The 20,026-nt window shown below is 41.4% G+C and overlaps 1 protein-coding gene across 4 annotated transcripts; it reads right to left on the bottom strand.

Annotated features, from left to right (window-relative positions):
• Nucleotides 1-250: 250 nt before the first annotated feature.
• Nucleotides 251-20,010, bottom strand: LOC121375516 (D-beta-hydroxybutyrate dehydrogenase-like). 4 transcript variants are annotated; one of them, XM_041503026.1, is made up of 9 exons: nt 19,836-20,010; nt 17,961-18,127; nt 16,751-16,875; nt 14,869-14,991; nt 12,554-12,657; nt 11,593-11,665; nt 5,078-5,139; nt 3,376-3,426; nt 251-1,421 (listed from the first exon to the last, which is right to left on the bottom strand). In XM_041503026.1, the coding sequence occupies exons 2-9, from the start codon at nt 18,107-18,109 to the stop codon at nt 1,329-1,331; spliced, it is 780 nt and encodes a 259-aa protein (XP_041358960.1). In that variant the 5' UTR covers nt 18,110-18,127; nt 19,836-20,010; the 3' UTR covers nt 251-1,328. The 4 variants fall into 4 exon arrangements, with proteins under 4 accessions (XP_041358960.1, XP_041358943.1, XP_041358969.1 ...); XM_041503009.1 differs by having other exon boundaries at nt 17,961-18,115; XM_041503035.1 differs by having other exon boundaries at nt 251-1,384; nt 17,961-18,115.
• Between the last annotated feature and the right edge of the window lie 16 nt (nt 20,011-20,026).

Raw genomic sequence — 20,026 nt, 5'->3', positions numbered from 1 at the left:
CGTCGTGGTTAGCCATCGGTCTACAGGCTGGTAGGTACTGGGTTCGGATCCCAGTCGAGGCATGGGATTTTTAATTCAGATACCGATTCCAAACCCTGAGTGAGTGCTCCGCAAGGCTCAATGGGTAGGTGTAAACCACTTGCACTGACCAGTGATCCATAACTGGTTCAATAAAGGCCATGGTTTGTGCTATCCTGCCCGTGGGAAGTGCAAATAAAAGATCCCTTGCTGCTAATCGGAAAGAGTAGCCCATGTAGTGGCGACAGCGGGTTTCCTCTCAAAATCTGTGTGGTCCGTAACCATATGTCTGACGCCATATAACCGTAAATAAAATGTGTTGAGTGCGTCGTTAAATAAAACATTTCTTTCTAATAATGATGGACACCAGTACATTTGGAATTATCTCTGACCCAATTATTTAAAATTTTGTTCGAGGTCGAAACAAAATGGTAGAAAACATGAATCGTGTTCTCTTTTTACAGAGGAGAAAGAAGGAAGTTGCTGTCACGTGACTGGAACAGGACAGAAAGTACTCACTGGAAGACCTCCCATCCCAGAACCGGTCCCTGGCGATGTCGGAGGGCGGATCCGAGATGGGTGTGCCTGAACCTATTTCTGGATATGGGCACATAAAAAGAGTTCCCATACCATACTCACTGGAAGGGTTTACGCCATTTCATTAGCTGTTGGCATGTTTCAGCAGTCTGTTGTAATAGGGGAAATGCCATTGCTTAGAGGTCAGGATAAGTTGAAAAGAAATGATTACATACTACATTGTTTTGAAAAACAAAAATGCATTCGAGAAACATTAGGTTGACAAGAAATTCAATGGAATGCAAATTAATGTTGAATTTGACAAAATATTTTACTATTAATTCACCAAAAACCTTGATTTAAAAATCGAGCTGCTTAAGTACATTTTGGCCAATTGAAACATTAATTTGGCTATATGCATTTATTGAGCATAAATAATGATAAAGACCTTCACTAGCACACAAATCAACTGTTGCATATTAGTACCAATCAACAAGCTCTTGATCCGAGTTTCTGCCATAAATATTTTGATGCTGTACCTCAGACAATGCAGGGCTAGCTTTGGCACTCACAAACTTCACAAATTGGGAACAATTGGCAAATTTTATTTGAATCTGGCGGGGGAAAAAATGGGTGTAAAAATTAACATTTTGTTGGAAAATAGCTATAGATTTTTTTATTATTAAGATGATTTGGCAAAATTTTCTAAAATCACCCACAGCTAGCTCTGCAACGGACCACAAGCCCCTGGCTTAGAGTGAGGAGACCCGAACATTCTGGTGGTGTGTCTGCCACTATTTTGCGGTGTAGCCGCCATCCATAACAACAGCGGAACCAGTCATGCTGATGGCTGCAGGAGAACACAGGAAGAGTACCAGCTCGGCAATCTTAACATCAAACATGTAGTAAATAAAAAATAAAAGAAAGTTTGGTTTGTTTAATAACACCACTAGAGCACATTGATTTATAATTATTAATCATTGGATGGCAACCATGTGGTAAATTTTGACATACGGTATAGAGAGGAAACCCACTACATTTTTCCATTAGTAGCAAGCAGGAGTAATTAAAAGTTGGCACGGCCATGAAAGCAATGTATATGATGAGATCTATACTATGCGAGCACCATAGGAAGAGATAAAAATGTTCCTGGCCCAAAAAGTGGTATGACCGTACTGCTTTGGACACCCCTGGCAAGAGATCTGTTATATGCACCATGCTATAGACAGGATAGCACATACCACAGCCTTTGATACACCAGTCGTGGTGCACTGGCTGGGACAAGAAATAGCCCAATGGGCCCACTGATGGGTATTGATCCCAAACCGACCGCACGTCAAGCGAGCACTTTACCACTAGACTATGTCCTGCCCCGTGTAGTAAATCGTAATACACAGGGAGAATATTCATGCTCATAGGTGTACGGGATCCCATTTTTGTAGGGGGGTGGGGCAGGCTGGATAACAACATTTATTCATATTTAACTTAGCATTACTGCCAAACAGCAATACAGCATTGGAAATGAATGACTACGCATTTTTACATGGATTACAACTAATATGATGGAAATACATGGTAAAAAGGTTTCAGGCCAGCTCATTTTGCCCGAATATCTCAAGGACTGGCAGCAGTTGTGTACCCTGCCCCCATCTCATACGTTTACGATACCAGTAATCAGGCCAGCTAATTTTGCCCGAATATCTCAAGGACTGGCAGCAGTTGTGTACCCTGCCCCCATCTCATACGTTTACGATACCAGTAATGAGGCCAGCTCATTTTGCCCGAATATCTCAAGGACTGGCAGCAGTTGTGTACCCTGCCCCCATCTCATACGTTTACGATACCAGTAATCAGGCCAGCTAATTTTGCCGAATATCTCGAGGACTGGCAGCAGTTGTGTACCCTGCCCCCATCTCGTACGTTTACGATACCAGTAATCAGGTCAGGTCATAGGGTTTAAAGTGCACATTCACAGCAAGCTGTTGTAGCACACGCCTGTCATGGGTGCAGGTGTTGACCCATGCGGCTCCTCCGTCCATGACAGGAAAGGGTTTGGGGTGGGTGGGAGGAGGGACCGCCCGTGCTGGCAAGTGCCAGAGATCACCAGCAATGTGACCAGGGTAGGTAGCGGGCAGGGGCACTTGTGGTGCTATTGAATTCGGAATGTCCTTTAAGACCAAATTATAAAGATTGCATTTCATTTCAACTTATGTTCATGCTTATATCCAATTAAGGTTCAAGCATGCTGTCCTGGGCACACACCTCAGCTATCTGGGCTGTCTGTCCAGGACAGTGGGTTAGTTGTTAATTGGTTACTGGTTAGTGAGAGAGAAGCAGGTATAGTGGCCTTACACCTACCCATTGAGCCCTTATGAACTTGCTCTGGGTTGGAGTCGGTACCGGGCTGCGAACCATGTACCTACCAGGCTGTAGTCCGATGGCTTAACGACTGCACCACCGAGGCCGGTATAAAGATTGCACAGTTTTCATGAGGTAATTTGGCACAAAAAAAGAAAAAAAGAAGGAGCTATTTGAGTAACTTTGACATAGTTTGCCGAATTGTAGCTCATACTGGTTCCTTACCTATTGGGGGCTGTCGTGGTTGATTCCTCGTGGTTGGTCTCCCATATGAGTATTTAACTCACAACCGTTTATATTTGCCTATTGCCCTATAGCACGTGTACCAGTGGGAAACAACAGACTCATAGACAGTATTGGTATATTCCCAATATAACATCCTAGATATGCCAATGGATTAACTTGATTAATCGGTACATTACTAGTTCAAGGAGCACTCTCTGAATAAACTAATCGACAGTGACAATATGACAAGTTTCTTACCTCCGATATTTTTACCGCTTTCTTTGTAAGGTGCATACCCTCAAACATTCCCTGAAAGGCAATGACGACAATGTTTAATGACCAGGCTTCAAAATAAGTGGACAATGATCATTCAGGTTACCAGGTGTTTACCTCATCAGGGTGTCTGCCAGAAAGACATTTTTGGGTATGTTGCTATGGAATTGAATATTTACAATGTCCACAGGGTGTATGGGAGGGGGGGGGGGGGGGCTCCCCCAGAAAGAAAATGGGTTAGTGTTAAGAGAATCATACAGTAATAATAAGAGTCATTAATTTCGTCAAAAGGTTAAAAAAAACAAATCTGCAAAACAATTTGGGTATGGCGCCATACCCGTATTACCCTCTAGTAGAAACCCTGGTCATGTCCAGAAACTCCAACCCGGCCGTTCAGGTTACCAGGAGGTTACAGCATGTCAAGAAAGCCGAGACCGATACTTCAGGTTACCAGGTTACAACATGTCAAGAAAGTCAAGACCAGGACTTCAGGTTACCAGATTACAACATGTCAAGAAAGTCAAGACCAGGACTTCAGGTTGCCAGGAGTTTACAACATGTCAAGAAAGTCAAGACCAGGACTTCAGGTTGCCAGGAGTTTACAACGTCAAGAAAGTCAAGACCAGGACTTCAGGTTGCCAGGAGTTTACAACATGTCAAGAAAGTCAAGACCAGGACTTCAGGTTGCCAGGAGTTTACAACATGTCAAGAAAGTCAAGACCGATACTTCAGGTTGCCAGGAGGTTACAACATGTCAAGAAAGTTATGACCAATACTTCAGGTTGCCAGGAGGTTACAACATGTCAAGAAAGTCAAGACCAGTACTTGAGGTTGCCAGGAGGTTACAACATATCAAGAAAGTCAAGACCAGTACTTGAGGTTGCCAGGAGGTTACAACATATCAAGAAAGTCAAGACCAGTACTTGAGGTTGCCAGGAGGTTACAACATATCAAGAAAGTCAAGACCGGTACTTCAGGTTGCCCGATTACAACATGTCAAGAAAGTCCAGAATGGTACTTCATTCTGCACAAAATCTTATTTAAACAAAACCTACACCACCTACATTTTGATCAGTTGTGTGCTATTCAAAAATAAGAAACACATGCAAGTATCAGTACAATGAGACCAGTCATATGAATAAATAATAAACTATCAAGGTGTTTGTAAAGGGGCCCCATACATTTGGATGGGCTCAAAGGGATGTTTGTAAAGGGTTCCCTCCCCCCTCCCCCCCAAAAAAAAAATGGATGGGCTCAGACAGATTATCATAAATATGTAGCCATTTTAAACGATTTTCACAAATAAAATATTAAAATTATAACTTAATTACATTTTCTTGCTTAGCACATGAATATCTTTATAGCCAATGCATTTCTGGACATGTTTTATATTGTCTCAACATCGATTTTTATCTAAAATAATTACGTATGTACAAATTTATTATTTCTTCCAATGGCCAAACGAAATTTAAAATAATTGAACCAAAGGTCATTACAAATGTATTTATCCATAAAACTATTTTTATTTTGGTAACACAGTGTTTATAAAACGAGGAAAAAACAGGATGTGTCTTTGTTAAGTTGGAGGGAGGGATGTGGAACAAACGGACGTCATGCTAGGGCTGAAAACTCCAGATAGCCCCTTTAAATGTGAGAATTCTTGGTACAAAGCTCTCGTCGGACTTACCTTTGCCTCATCTGTGGTGATGCCTTTCTCTGCAGCCATGGCATCAATCTGTCTTCTTGCCACTGTGGTAAAGAAGTTAAAGTTTTGTTTAACGACACCACTAGAGCACATTGATTTCTTAACCATCAGCTATTGGATATCAAACATTTGGTCATTTTGACAGTCTTAGCAAGGAAACTCGATACATTTTTCCATTAATAGCTAGGAATCTTTTATATGCACCATCCCACAGACATGACAGCACGTACCACGGCCTTTGATATACCAGTCGTGGTGCACTTGTAAACTTAAAGTTCTTGATGTTATTTTATCATTTGTTGCATGGCACCTCAAACTGAAAATACAAGATTTGAACACTTTACAGTACATCTATTACTGCTAAATTATTAGCAAGTTTTCCCCCATTCATCGTTTTAATCATCTATAGACTCCGGAATAAAGAATCAAACCCTCGGCTGCTGTTATCATTATATGAGTACTAAAACAACATCACTTACTCATACAATGCAGATCGCAGTCAACTTGAATTGAAGAAGGAAGGAAGGTAGGAAGGAAGGAAGGTAGGAAGGAAGGAAGGAAGGAAGAAAGGAAGGTTTTATTTATTTATTTTCATTTGAACTTATTTTTGTGCTTATATCCAATTACAGTTCAAGCATGCTGCCCTAGGCACACACCTCGGCTATCTGGACTGTCTGTCCTGTACAGTGGGTTAATCGTTAGTGGTTAGTGAGAGAGAAGAGGGTGTAGTGGTCTTACACCTACCCACTGAGTCATCAAACTCACTCTGGGTGGAAGCCAGTACCGGGCTGTCAGTGTCAGTGGTTAGTGAGAGAGAAGAGGGTGTAGTGGTCTTACACCTACCCACTGAGTCGTTAAAACTCGCTCTGGGTGGAATCTGGTACCGGGCTGTCAGTGTCAGTGGTTAGTGAGAGAGAGAAGAGGGTGTAGTGGTCTTACACCTACCCACTGAGTCGTTAAAACTCACTCTGGGTGGAAGCCGGTACCGGGCTGTCAGTGTCAGTGGTTAGTGAGAGAGAAGAGGGTGTAGTGGTCTTACACTTACTGAGTCATCAAACTCACTCTGGGTGGAAGCCGGTACCGGGCTGTCAGTGTCAGTGGTTAGTGAGAGAGAGAAGAGGGTGTAGTGGTCTTACACCTACCCACTGAGTCGTTAAAACTCACTCTGGGTGGAAGCCGGTACTGGGCTGTCAGTGCCAGTGGTTAGTGAGAGAGAAGAGGGTGTAGTGGTCTTACACCTACCCACTGAGTCGTTAAAACTCACTCTTGGTGGAAGCCGGTACTGGGCTGTCAGTGCCAGTGGTTAGTGAGAGAGAAGAGGGTGTAGTGGTCTTACACCTACTGAGTCATCAAACTCGCTCTGGGTGGAAGCCGGTACCGGGCTGTCAGTGTCAGTGGTTAGTGAGAGAGAAGAGGGTGTAGTGGTCTTACACCTACTGAGTCATCAAACTCGCTCTGGGTGGAAGCCAGTACTGGGCTGTCAGTGTCAGTGGTTAGTGAGAGAGAAGAGGGTGTAGTCTTACACCTACTGAGTCATCAAACTCGCTCTGGGTGGAAGCCAGTACTGGGCTGTCAGTGTCAGTGGTTAGTGAGAGAGAAGAGGGTGTAGTGGTCTTACACCTACTGAGTCATCAAACTCACTCTGGGTGGAAGCCGGTACCAGGCTGTCAGTGTCAGTGGTTAGTGAGAGAGAAGAGGGTGTAGTGGTCTTACACCTACCCATTGAGTCGTTAAAACTCGCTCTGGGTGGAAGCCGGTACTGGGCTGTCAGTGTCAGTGGTTAGTGAGAGAGAAGAGGGTGTAGTGGTCTTACACCTACTGAGTCATCAAACTCGCTCTGGGTGGAAGCCGGTACCAGGCTGTCAGTGTCAGTGGTTAGTGAGAGAGAAGAGGGTGTAGTGGTCTTACACCTACTGAGTCATCAAACTCGCTCTGAGTGGAAGCCAGTACTGGGCTGTCAGTGTCAGTGGTTAGTGAGAGAGAAGAGGGTGTAGTGGTCTTACACCTACCCATTGAGTCGTTAAAACTCGCTCTGGGTGGAAGCCGGTACTGGACTGTCAGTGTCAGTGGTTAGTGAGAGAGAAGAGAGTGTAGTGGTCTTACACCTACCCACTGAGTCATCAAACTCGCTCTGGGTGGAAGCCGGTACCAGGCTCTCAGTGTCAGTGGTTAGTGAGAGAGAAGAGGGTGTAGTGGTCTTACACCTACCCATTGAGTCGTTAAAACTCGCTCTGGGTGGAAGCCGGTACTGGGCTGTCAGTGTCAGTGGTTAGTGAGAGAGAAGAGGGTGTAGTGGTCTTACACCTACTGAGTTGTTAAAACTCACTCTGGGTGGAAGCCGGTACTGGGCTGTCAATGTCAGTGGTTAGTGAGAGAGAAGAGGGTGTAGTGGTCTTACACCTGCTGAGTCATCAAACTCACTCTAGGTGGAAGCCGGTACTGGGCTGTCAGTGTCAGTGGTTAGTGAGAGAGAAGAGGGTGTAGTGGTCTTACACCTACCCATTGAGTCGTTAAAACTCGCTCTGGGTGGAAGCCGGTACGGGGCTGTCAGTGTCAGTGGTTAGTGAGAGAGAAGAGGGTGTAGTGGTCTTACACCTACTGAGTCATCAAACTCGCTCTGCGTGGAAGCCGGTACCGGGCTGTCAGTGTCAGTGGTTAGTGAGAGAGAAGAGGGTGTAGTGGTCTTACACCTACTGAGTCATCAAACTCGTTCTGGGTGGAAGCCGGTACCGGGCTGTCAGTGTCAGTGGTTAGTGAGAGAGAAGAGGGTGTAGTGGTCTTACACCTACTGAGTCATCAAACTCACTCTGGGTGGAAGCCGGTACCGGGCTGTCAGTGTCAGTGGTTAGTGAGAGAGAAGAGAGTGTAGTGGTCTTACACCTACTGAGTCATCAAACTCGCTCTGGGTGGAAGCCGGTACCGGGCTGTCAGTGTCAGTGGTTAGTGAGAAAGAAGAGGGTGTATTGGTCTTACACCTACTGAGTCATCAAACTCGCTCTGGGTGGAAGCCGGTACTGGGCTGTCAGTGTCAGTGGTTAGTGAGAGAGAAGAGGGTGTAGTGGTCTTACACCTACCCACTGAGTCGTTAAAACTCGCTCAGGGAACCCAGTACCTATCAGTCTTATATGTCTGATGGCTTAACCATGACACCGAGGCCAGTGTTTTATTTAACAACACACTTTTTGTTTCAGTTATATGGCATCAGACATGTGTTTACGGATCACACAGATAATGAAAATGAAAACATGCGGCCACGTCGCAGTGGGCTACTATTTCCGATTAGCAGCACCATCCCACAGACAGGATACTACCAGTATATATCACGGCCTTTGTTACACCAGTTGTGGAGCACTGGCTGGAAAAAGAAATGGCCCAATGGGTCCAACAACATCCACCGAAAGGGATTGATCCCATTCTGACCGCACATCAGATGAGCACTTTACCACTGGACTACATCCCACTTCAGTGGTGGAGCAACTTCTAAGTCAGTAAATGGTTAACTATTAAAATTATACTAGATGTATATCAGAATTAAATACTGACTCAATCTAATTAAAATTAGCTCCACTATTACATGTGGATCTAAAGACAGCCAGTTGGAGCTCATGTCCACCAATCAAAACCTTACTTGCAGAATCATGCCAGTGATTTAAAAATAATTTGAAAACATTCCGAATTATCCTGAGGGTATACGACAAGTTTCGTGTGAATTACGAATGCCTTAAAACATCTTTTATTTTATAAAATAAATAATTTGTAATGTAAAACTGAAGACTGATTTAGTTTGTTTTTTTAATAAATAAATAATTTGTAATGTAAAATTGAAGACTGATAACCTATCCCATATGTATTGGTATGGTTCGCTGTACTGCGGCCACTAAAATAGACTTGCCCGATATTTTTAGAATTTGTATGCTCCCAAATAACGTTATGAAAGGCGAAGTGTGATTGGTCAATATTTAAATTATTATTTACAGACGAAATGTTACCTGGACATTGGAGTCTACGCAGTGTTGTTAGCAATCTGATTAAAATTAGTTCTACTGGTCTAAATAAGGCATTCGTAATTCACATGAAACATGTCGTACACCCTCAGGATAATTCGGATTGTTTTCAAATTATTTTCAAATCACTGGCATGATTCTGCAAGTAAGGTTTTGATTGGTGGAAATGAGCTCCAACTGGCTGCTGTTAGATCCACATGTAATAGTGGAGCTAATTTTAATTAGAATGATATTGACTTACATTCAAGTGTTGTGATGTTTTTCTTTATCACAAATTGGGCTGTTTCTCAATCCAGCCAGTTCACCATGACTTGTATACCAACAGCTGTGGTATGTGCTATCCGGTCTGGGATAGTGCATATAAAAGATCCCTTGCTACTAATGGAAAAAATTAGTGGGTTTTCTCATTCCAGCCAGTGCATCATGACTAGTATATTAACAGCTGTGGTATGTGCTATCCGGTCTGGGATGGTGCATATAAAAAGATCCCTTGCTACTAATGGAAAAAATTAGCGGGTTTTATCTCTAAGACTGTATGTCAAAATTATCAAATGTCTGACATCCAATAGCCGATGACCGGCCTCGGTGGCGTCGTGGCAGGCCATCGGTCTACAGGCTGGTAGGTACTGGGTTCGGATCCCAGTCGAGGCATGGGATTTTTAATCCAGATACCGACTCCAAACCCTGAGTGAGTGCTCCGCAAGGCTCAATGGGTAGGTGTAAACCACTTGCACCGACCAGTGATCCATAACTGGTTCAACAAAGGCCATGGTTTGTGCTATCCTGCCTGTGGGAAGCGCAAATAAAAGATCCCTTGCTGCCAATCGGAAGAGTAGCCCATGTAGTGGCGACAGCGGGTTTCCTCTCAAAAATCTGTGTAGTCCTGAACCATATGTCTGACGCCATATAACCGTAAATAAAATGTGTTGAGTGCGTCGTTAAATAAAACACTTCTTTCTTTCCAATAGCCGATGATTAAAAAATCAATGTGCTCTAGTGGATGTCATTAAACAAAACAAAGATTCACTTGTTTTTTTTCAGGTTTAGAATGACTAAAGCATAGTAAAATGAACGTCTCTGACCGACTTGCATCTAGGTTGTGTGTGGTTCAGACACAAACCCTGTTACATGTAAACATTAAAATGAACTGCTTGGTACATTTCTATAGGATGAGATACCTGATTCTTTTGCAGAAAAATCATACCTCAACCCGTGCTTATAAAACTTTTAGGAAGGAAGGAAGGAAATGTTTTATTTAACGACATTCTCAACACATTTTATTTAAGGTTATATGACGTCGGACATATGGTTAAGGACCACACAGATATTGAGAGAGGAAACCCACTGTCGCCACTTCATGGGCTACTCTTTTTGATTAGCAGCAAAGGATCTTTTATATGCACCATCCCACAGACAGGATAGCACATACCACGGCCTTTGATGTACCAGTCGTGGTGCACTGGTATAAAACTTTTAGAGTCCAGACTCAATCTCTAATGTTGTCACATGCATACAATTTGTATGGTGTTGTTAGGACATTACAGTGTCTCAGACTCTATTAGTCTCGAGTGTAGACTCTAAATGTTTTATAAGCACCAGGCCTGGGCAAAGCATACATGTACTATGTTCTAAACACACATGCAAGAAATATTTCGCTAATTAAATAAAAGTCAGTTATTTCTATTTTTAATAAAACAGTTCAATGATTAGACACACACACCCACACCATACATTTCATCATTAGTCACATCAAAATTCATCATTTCCCATTACAAAGCTCTCAAACCAGCGTACAAGTGATGCAGCCATTTTTAATACATTGTAAAACCAAACTGTCCATGGCCTGTGATTACAAAATTTAATATTTTAGAGTCTAAAGTCAAGCCTCTAATAAACGTCACTGTCTGTGGGATGGTGAATATAAAAGATCCCTTGCTACTAATGGAAAAATGTTGTGGGTTTCCTCTCTAAGACTATATATCAATATTCATAAATGTTTGACATCCAATAGCCAATGATTAGTAAATCAATGTGCTCTAGTGGTGTCATTAAACAAAACAAAATGAAACAAACTAACAGACGTCATGGCAACTCCATACAAACTGCATGCAGGTCACATGTGATATCATTAGAGATTTAAGTTTGGACTTTAATAAAAAACAATTTAACAATGCCATAAGTAACTACTAGTCCACAGCTAACAGCTGATGGGAAAGGACAGGTGTGTGGCACAGCTAGCCACAAGAGACAAGCACCTGTCATAGTTGGAGAAACAAGGACTGGGATGTAGACGGAGGACAGCGAAAGAAGTTGAATATAGAATGAGTTGCCAGATCTGGAAGAAATGAGAGGGAATTCAAAGGAAAGAAAAAGAAAAGAAAAGGGGGTAGTGGGATAAAAAAAAACCAAACCCCCAACCTGATCCACATTATCAGGAAGAAAGACAAGGGGCAGTGGGATAAAAAAAATTAATTAAAATGAAACTGTACTTACTGGGTGCATCTACAAAGCCTGGACAGATGGCATTCACTGTGACTCCATATTCACCACATTCTACAGCCACACCCTGAAAATATGATCAGTACAGAGATGATCAACGTTTAAATGGGTCACGGTCAATTAGGGGCGGGTTTTAGCTCAGTCGGTTGAGTGCTTGCCTGAGGTGCGTGCATTGCAGGATCGAACCACATGGTGGAACCATTCAACTAATTTATGCTTTTTGGGATTTTGTCGTTCCAACCAGTGCACGACAACTGGTCAAAAGCCGTGGTATGTGCTTTCCTGTCTGTGGGAAAATACATATAAAAGATCCCTTGCTGCTAATGGAAAAATGTAGTGAGTTTCCTCTGATGACTACAAGTCAAAATTACTAAATGTTTGACATCCAGTAGCCGATGATTAATTAATTGATGTGCTCCAGTGGTGTCATTAAAAAAAACCCAACTTTATATTTGGGAGAGATAGGTGGGTACTAGCTTTGGGTGACCAAAACATCTTGCTAAATTATCTTTTAGACTTAACAAAGTGCATAATCAGTTATTTTTTAATAAAATATTACTGTTACATGAAATTATGTAACTAAAGTAAAATAAAATTTGCCAAGTGTTTTTAAGTTTGCAAGTGACATTCAACAGCCGATGATTAAAAAATCAATGTGCTCTAGTGGTGTCGTTAAACAAGCAAACTGCAATTTGAGTTTAGCTACATATTTTCTAACCACCTTTGCCAGATATGAGGATAACCTTGCTGTGTTTTCCAAATTGAAGATATATATTAGATTCATTCTTACAAATATGTCTGAATTAGAATAATTGTCTAATTTAAAGTTTGTTTTGTTTAACGACACCACTAGTTAATTCCACACATCCCCCCATTTCTTCCAATGCCTATGACATAAGTGAGTTTAAAAAAGTGGTACGTTGTTATTAAACATTCCTTTCCTCTCCTTACTAACCTTGGTTAATCCGATGAGAGCAGCTTTAGCCGTAGAGTAGGGAGCCTTGCCCACTGCACTAACATGGGCCATCTGAGACGACATGTTCACAATCCGACCCCAGCCTGAAACATAGTTCAAGTGTGTTTTGTTTAGCAACACCACTAGAACACATTGATTTATTAATTAGTGTTTTCCCTAGCTTGTTTTACCAGGGTGCGGCACCATATGCCTCAACAGTCTAGCATCATCTCGTCAGGGTGTGGCACCATATGCCTCAATAGTCTAGTGTCATCTCGTCAGGGTGCAACCCCATATGCCTCAATAGTCTAGTGTCATCTTGCCAGGGTGCGGCACCATATGCCTCAATAGTCTAGTGTCATCTTGCCAGGGTGTGGCACCATATGCCTCAACAGTCTAGCGTCACCATGCCAGGGTGTGGCACCATATGCCTCAATAGTTTAGTGTCATCTTGCCAATGTGTGGCACCATATGCCTCAATAGTCTGGCATTATCTTACCAGGGTGCGGCACCATACGCCTCAATAGTCTAGCGTTATCTTAGCAGGGTGCGGCACCATATGCCTCAATAGTCTAGCGTCATCTTGTCTTAATCAGCGCCATGCTGCCTTGAGATTAAACAAGTCTTTTTCAGTAATTGAGCTTGAGCTGTTCCACAATGGTGCTATCCTATACATGTGCAGTAAAATGCATACTACTGTAGTATATAGTTTGTTTTGTTTAACGACACCACTAGAGCCCCCTTAGATCCACCAACACCACTAGAGCCCCTTTAGATCCACCACTATTATGTACAAGTATGATAAAGTACATACTATATACTAAAACAAGAACGTTGACCAATTTGAAACTACTCAAGTACTTTAAAAATAAACTGCAGTCAATGACATGACACTGATGGTTACACATTTTATTTTCTAATCAAAATCTCCTGTTACTTATACATGTGTACTGACATATGATCCAGTATCTGATTTCCAAATTGCTAAACATTTTTAACTTATATAGCAAAAAAACCCAGAAGACCACTTGATAATAAAAAAGGTTTGGTTTGTTTTATTTAATGACACCTCTATAGAGCATATTGATAAATTAATCATCGGCTATTGGATGTCAAACATTTGGTAATTCTGACATGTAGTCACCAGAGGAAACCCGTTACATTTTACCTAATGGGGTTTCACATTTTTCCTAATGTAGCAAGGAATTTTTTATATGCACTTTACTACAGACAGGAAAGCACATTCCATGGCTTTTGACCAGTTGTGGTGAACTGGTTGGACGGAGAGAAAAAAACCCGATAAGTTGAATGGATCCACCAAGGTGGTACGATTCTGTGACGCAAGCACCTGAGGTGAACACTCAACCGACTGGTGCTAACTGACAATAAGAAAAGCCAAGTGAGTTTGTGCATACGTTTCTTCTCATTCTATAGACCAGGTGTCACAATTACTATAGAAACACTTTTAACAATGTGAAACACTTTTCACCAAACAATTGCAACAGAATGCATAACATGTTGACCTAAGGCTTAAAGGGTTAATGGTCTTATAGCCTCCAGTTAAAACAATGTGCTGGGGTGTCACTAACCATTTATTATTAATTATTTAATGACTGCTTTACTTCTCTTTCCTTTTAGGTAGAAAATGTGGCTTAAAAGTTAAAGTTTGTTTAACGACACCACTAGAGCACATTGACTTATTAATCATTGGCTATTGGATGTCTAACATTTGGTAATTTTGACATTATAGTCTTACAGAGGAAACCTGCTACATTTTTCCATTAGTAACAAGGGATCTTTATTATGCAGACAGGATAGCACAAGCCATGGCCTTTGATATACCAGTTGTGGGCCCACCAATGGAGATCGATCCCAAACCGACTGCATATAAGGCGGATGCTTTAACACTGGGCTACATACCCCCTCCCCATGTGGCTTAAAAGCTTAAATATTTTCTGTCCTGATCGATACAGCCGTCATTTGTCGGAGGTGGCAGTCGGGATGACGTGTCTTAGACCAGTAAATAGAGATTTGGTTTCGTTGGTGATTAACTGTCTTACAGTTGCAGGTGGGGGAGCAGGGGAAGGTTTTTTGGGGTTGAAACCCCTCCTGCTTGAAGCAAATTTTTTTTTAATTTAAAAAGATTGGAGGATCATGACTTGCACCCACCTAGAAACTTTTATCGCCAATCTAGACACCCCCCCCTCCCACCTAATTTCAATTTTCATGCACCTGCACTGAGTTGCTAATTATACAGAGTACAACATTTACCATTAACTATTTAAACCTTTGACTCCCTAAGTGACTGTTTTTACCTCTCTCTTTCATTTTAGGTAGAAAATGCTTAATAAGCATAAATGATGCCGTCACTGTGATGGTCATCATATCATTCCACATGTCCAGTGGGTATTTATCAATCGGACACACATACTGGATACCTGAAAATAGTGGAGAAAACAATGACAATGGCATTACAATTAATATTAAAACATATTTGGGCTTCAGTGTGCGATTTTGGTTTTAAAAAGTTAAGTGTCATAAGGACTCCCTGTTTGCAAATCTTGAGACCCCGCCACCAACCCAGCGAGCCCTGCCATGTGCCTACAATAGAACAGAAGATACAATAAATGTTTTGAATGAAACCATGGAAAAGATCGCTATTCAAGACTGGTTTCCCAGGATTTTGAGATATATGTTGACTGTCATTTCGAAGAATCAATGTAATTTGTACAAATCATTTTTACAAGCCATGTGGGCTCGATGCTAGCCAAGCTGGAGAGTCCTATATGATTTTTGCAAGCCTCGGGCTCCAGGACTCACCTCAAAATCACACACTGGGCTTGCACATTTATACATACAACAACATTCGCAGCCTGTAAAGAGTTTATTTTAGACCTAGTAGGTGATGTAAAAATTCACCTGCTACCCCCCCACCCCCCCCCCACCCCCCGAACCAAAAAAGTATTCAGTGTACACAAAGGAAGGAAGGAAATGTTTTATTTAATGACGCACTCAACACATTTTATTTAAGGTTATATGGCGTTGGGCATATGGTTAAAGACCACACTGATATTGAGGTAGGAAACCCGCTGTCGCCACCTCATGGGCTATTCTTTTCTATTAGCAGCAAGGGATCTTTTATATGCACCATCCCACAGACAGGATAAAATATACCACAGCCTTTGTTACACCAGTTGTGGAGCACTGGCTGGAACGAGAAATAGCCCAATGGGCCCAATGACACCCACCGATGGGGATCGATCCTAGAGTGACTGCACATCAAGCGAGCAATTTATCACCACTCTTTTCTGCAGTTCTACTCATTATTAGTACATGTATTAATATTTCATTTCAATTTCTGTTGTTTTTCTTCGATTTTATTTTGATTTTGATAAACCAGTGGTGGAGGCACTGGTTGGAATGGGAAAAGCCCCAATTAGAGAATGGGTCCAGCGAGGGGGTTTGATCCTGTGACCAAGCACCTTAGTTGAGCACTCTACTGACTGAGCTAAATCCTGCCCCCAAAATTTAAAGATACATATGTACTATCTTGAGTGTATAGCTATTAAAGTAGACAGCGAGTTAGTCTAGACATAATAATCTAACAATCCAGGTAGTAAAACAAATATAAAACATAATAATGATGGACCCTGCCGCGTTTAGTAAATATCTCATATGAGGAGAGGGGCGGGATGTAGCCCAGTGGTAAAGCGCTCGCCTGAAGCGAAGTCGGTTTACAATTGATGCCGATTTTACAGACAGTGCATCATGACTGGTATATCAAAGGCCGTGGTATGTGCTATCCTGTTTATAGGATGGTGCATATAAAAGATCCTTTGCTACTAATGGAAAAAAATGTGTTAGCTTTCCTCTCTTAGACTATATAGGTCAGAATTACCAAATTTTTGACATCCAATAGCCGATGATTAATAAATCAATGTGCTCTAGTGGTGTCATTAAAAAAAAAAACCCACACATAAAACATGAGGAGGTGAGATTGCAGCATTCAGTTAAATGAAAAGTTAAACATTTGTTTTGTTTAACGACACTACTAGAGAACACTGATTGTGGTGCACTGGTTGGAATGAGAAATAGTTGAATGGGGGATCCCAGGCAGACCGCGCATTAAGCGAGCACTTTACCACTGAGCTACATCCCACCCCTCAGTTAAATGCAATAAAATGAATGTGGATCTACCTGCATTGTTCACTAGAATGTCCACTCCCTCGGGATAAATGGCTGAAACTTGGGTACACAATTCTGCTATCGAGTTGGTGTCACTGAGGTTGGCTGGAACAAAATCCACACGACCTTTGTATTTTCTGAAAATTAGGAAAACAATAATGAAACATATCAGTGGCGGATCTAAAGTGGTCGTCTCCACATACATACATACATACATACGGTACATACATACATACATATATATATATATATATATATATATATATATATATATATATATACATGTATATATATATACATTCGTCACGATTGGTTGGAGAGACAAGGACTGGGATGTCAAGGTGGACAGCAAAAGAAGTTAAAACATAAGAGGAGCTGCCAGATCGGAGGGGAAAAATGAGATGGAAGTCAAAGGAGATAAAGAAAAGGAGCCAGAACCCCACCCCCAACCCAAAAGCCCCAACAACAACCATAGGTGGGTCTCTAATGCACTTTATATTATCTGACTGAATGTTTTCCATCACAACTAGTATTCCACAACTGGTATATCAAGGGACGTTGTATAAATACATGTTGTTCTGACTGGGGAAGTGCATATGTAAAAGATCCCTTTTTAATAATGGAAAAATATAGCAGGTTTCCTCAGATACAACACAACTGGAGCACATTAATCATTGGCTAATGGATGTCAAACATTTGGTCATTCTGACACATAGTCATAACAGGAAACCCGCTACATTTTTCCTAATGCAGCAAGGGATTTTTATATCCGCTTTCCCACAGACAAGAAAACACATACCATGGCCTATGACCAGTTGTGGTGCACTGGTTGGAATGAGAAAAAAACCAATCAGTTGAATGGATCCACCGAGGTTTCCTCATATAAATACATGTTTATGTATGTGTTGGAATTAGCAAATGTTTGACATCACAGGGTTTTATTACCTATGTTTATAGACTCCGATAACTGGCATCATTCCCCACCATTCACAAAAGGTTGTCATTTTTTATTCCCAATTTTGGACTAAAAAACTCCCAGTCCAAATGTAACTAATTCCTTTTTTATTACTATACAAAGATATATTTTAAAAATAAAACAGAACACTTGACAAACATCCCTTTCCTCACCCATAACATTTCATAACTCCAAATCGATATATTTTAACTTTGAATAAATTACAAGTATATGTATAGCATTACTCTTTTAAATTTTAAAACTCACTTTTTGAAGTCTGCTATGATTGAATCAATAAGGTGCTGTTCACCAAGACCAGTCAGGATGAGGTTGCAGCCTTTCTCTGCAAGATGATTGGCTATTCCTAGACCAATACCAGATGTCGATCCTGTCACCAAGGCAGTCTTCCCTTCCATTATATCCTAAAAAATAACCTAAAGAAATGATGTTGCAGCCTTTCACTGCAATATGAATGGTTATTCCTAGCGGTCTTGCATTTTAATCTGAAAAAGTGCAGAAAGAAATTATGTTGCATCCTTTCTCTGGAATATGATTGACTATTCCTAGGGACCTAGACCCATCAGAATTTATGACATGGGAATTGCTAGATTAACATTTTGTTTGTATGCTCACAATTGATGATTGGAAGAATGAGAGAAAATAGCACCATATGTGCTAGAGAGAGAGAGAGATTGAGAGAGAGAGAGAGAGAGAGAGAGAGAGAGAGAGAGAGAGAGAGAGAGAGAGAGAGAGAGAGAGAGACACACACACACACACAGAGAGAGAGAGACACACAGAGAGAGAGAGAGAGACACACAGAGAGAGAGAGAGAGAGAGAGAGAGAGAGAGAGAGAGAGAGAGAGAGAGAGAGAGAGAGAAAGAGAAAGAGACAGAGTTTATTACATACCCTCCAATTATTTTCTGGCAGAAAGCCTGTTTCTTACACTCGTTGGTAAGAACACCATTCGTTATTTTTGATAACACTGTGTTAACACACATACATGCGATAACATTTTAAAAATATACGATTGGCTGCTTCTAGGTTATGACCAGGTCACCAATGCATATCCTTGAATGAAAAAATATGTACGGTCGAATCGATCTCTCTGTGATGTACAAGTTAACCTGAAATCAATTTGTCCGAGATGCACATGTAAGTTAACTATAAGTGCTAGGGCCATACATAGGTTTCAGTCGGAAAAGGCATTTAATTTATTTTAAAACTCTTTTCGGAAGATATGTAAGAAATAGAATACTACATTTCTGTCTGTTAGATATCATTTATCTTATAACTCGTTGGATACATTTTTAAACAACTCGTTATAATATAAATAGTATATCCAATGGCCACTCATGTAGTATTCTCTATATGTCCCTGCAGTTAAGAAAATAAAAAGAGGAATAAATGTATTTGTAGTGGGTTGGATTTAGCTCAGTCGGTTGAGTTCTCGCTTGAGGTGCTTGCATCGCAGGATTGAACCACCTTGATTAATCGTTTCAACCGATTGTTTTTTCTCATTCCAACCAGCACACCACAACTGGTCAAAGAAAAAAAAAGAAAAAAAAAAGTTTTATTTAATGACGCACTAAACACATTTTATTTACGGTTATATGGCGTCAGACATATGGTTAAGGACCACACAGATTTTATGAGGAAACCCGCTGTCGCCACTTCATGGGTTACTCTTCCGATTAGCAGCAAGGGATCTTTTATTTGCACAGGATAGCACAAACCATGGCCTTTGTTGAACCAGTTATGGATCACTGGTCGGTGCAAGTGGTTTACACCTACCCATTGAGTCTTGCGGAGCACTCACTCAAGGTTTGGAGTCGGTATCTAGATTAAAAACCCCATGCCTCGACTGGGATCCGAACCCAGTACCTACCAGCCTGTAGACCGATGGCCTAACCACGACGCCGGTCCACAACTGGTCAAAGGCTGTGGTATGTACTTTCCTGCATGTGGGAAAGTGCATATAAAAGATCCCTTGTTGAATTAGGAAAAATGTAGTGGGTTTCCTCTGATGACTAGCCTACGAGTCAGAATTACCAAATGTGTGGCATGATGATTAATTAAGCAATGTCGCGAACGTGCTCTAGTGGTGCCGTTAAACAAAAGACACTTTTTTTTCTTATGCATACCGAATTTTATCGAATGTTTTCGATGACTAAACGAACATATCCTAACAGTAAATTAGGACTGCGTTTGGCAAGGCCGAACAGAAAACCGTCCGCTTGACAGTTGTATGCGCTTCACATCGAGAACCAATCAAATAGTTCGCGAACGTTAGCGAAACGTTAGCTGACTGAACTTGGCCTGACCACCAAACGAC

The sequence above is a fragment of the Gigantopelta aegis genome, chromosome 1 (genome assembly GCF_016097555.1).
Source record: "Gigantopelta aegis isolate Gae_Host chromosome 1, Gae_host_genome, whole genome shotgun sequence".
Taxonomy (NCBI): Eukaryota; Metazoa; Mollusca; class Gastropoda; order Neomphalida; family Peltospiridae; genus Gigantopelta; species Gigantopelta aegis.
The sequence above is the reverse complement of the archived record's forward strand: the minus strand, read 5'-3'. Positions and strand labels throughout refer to the sequence as shown.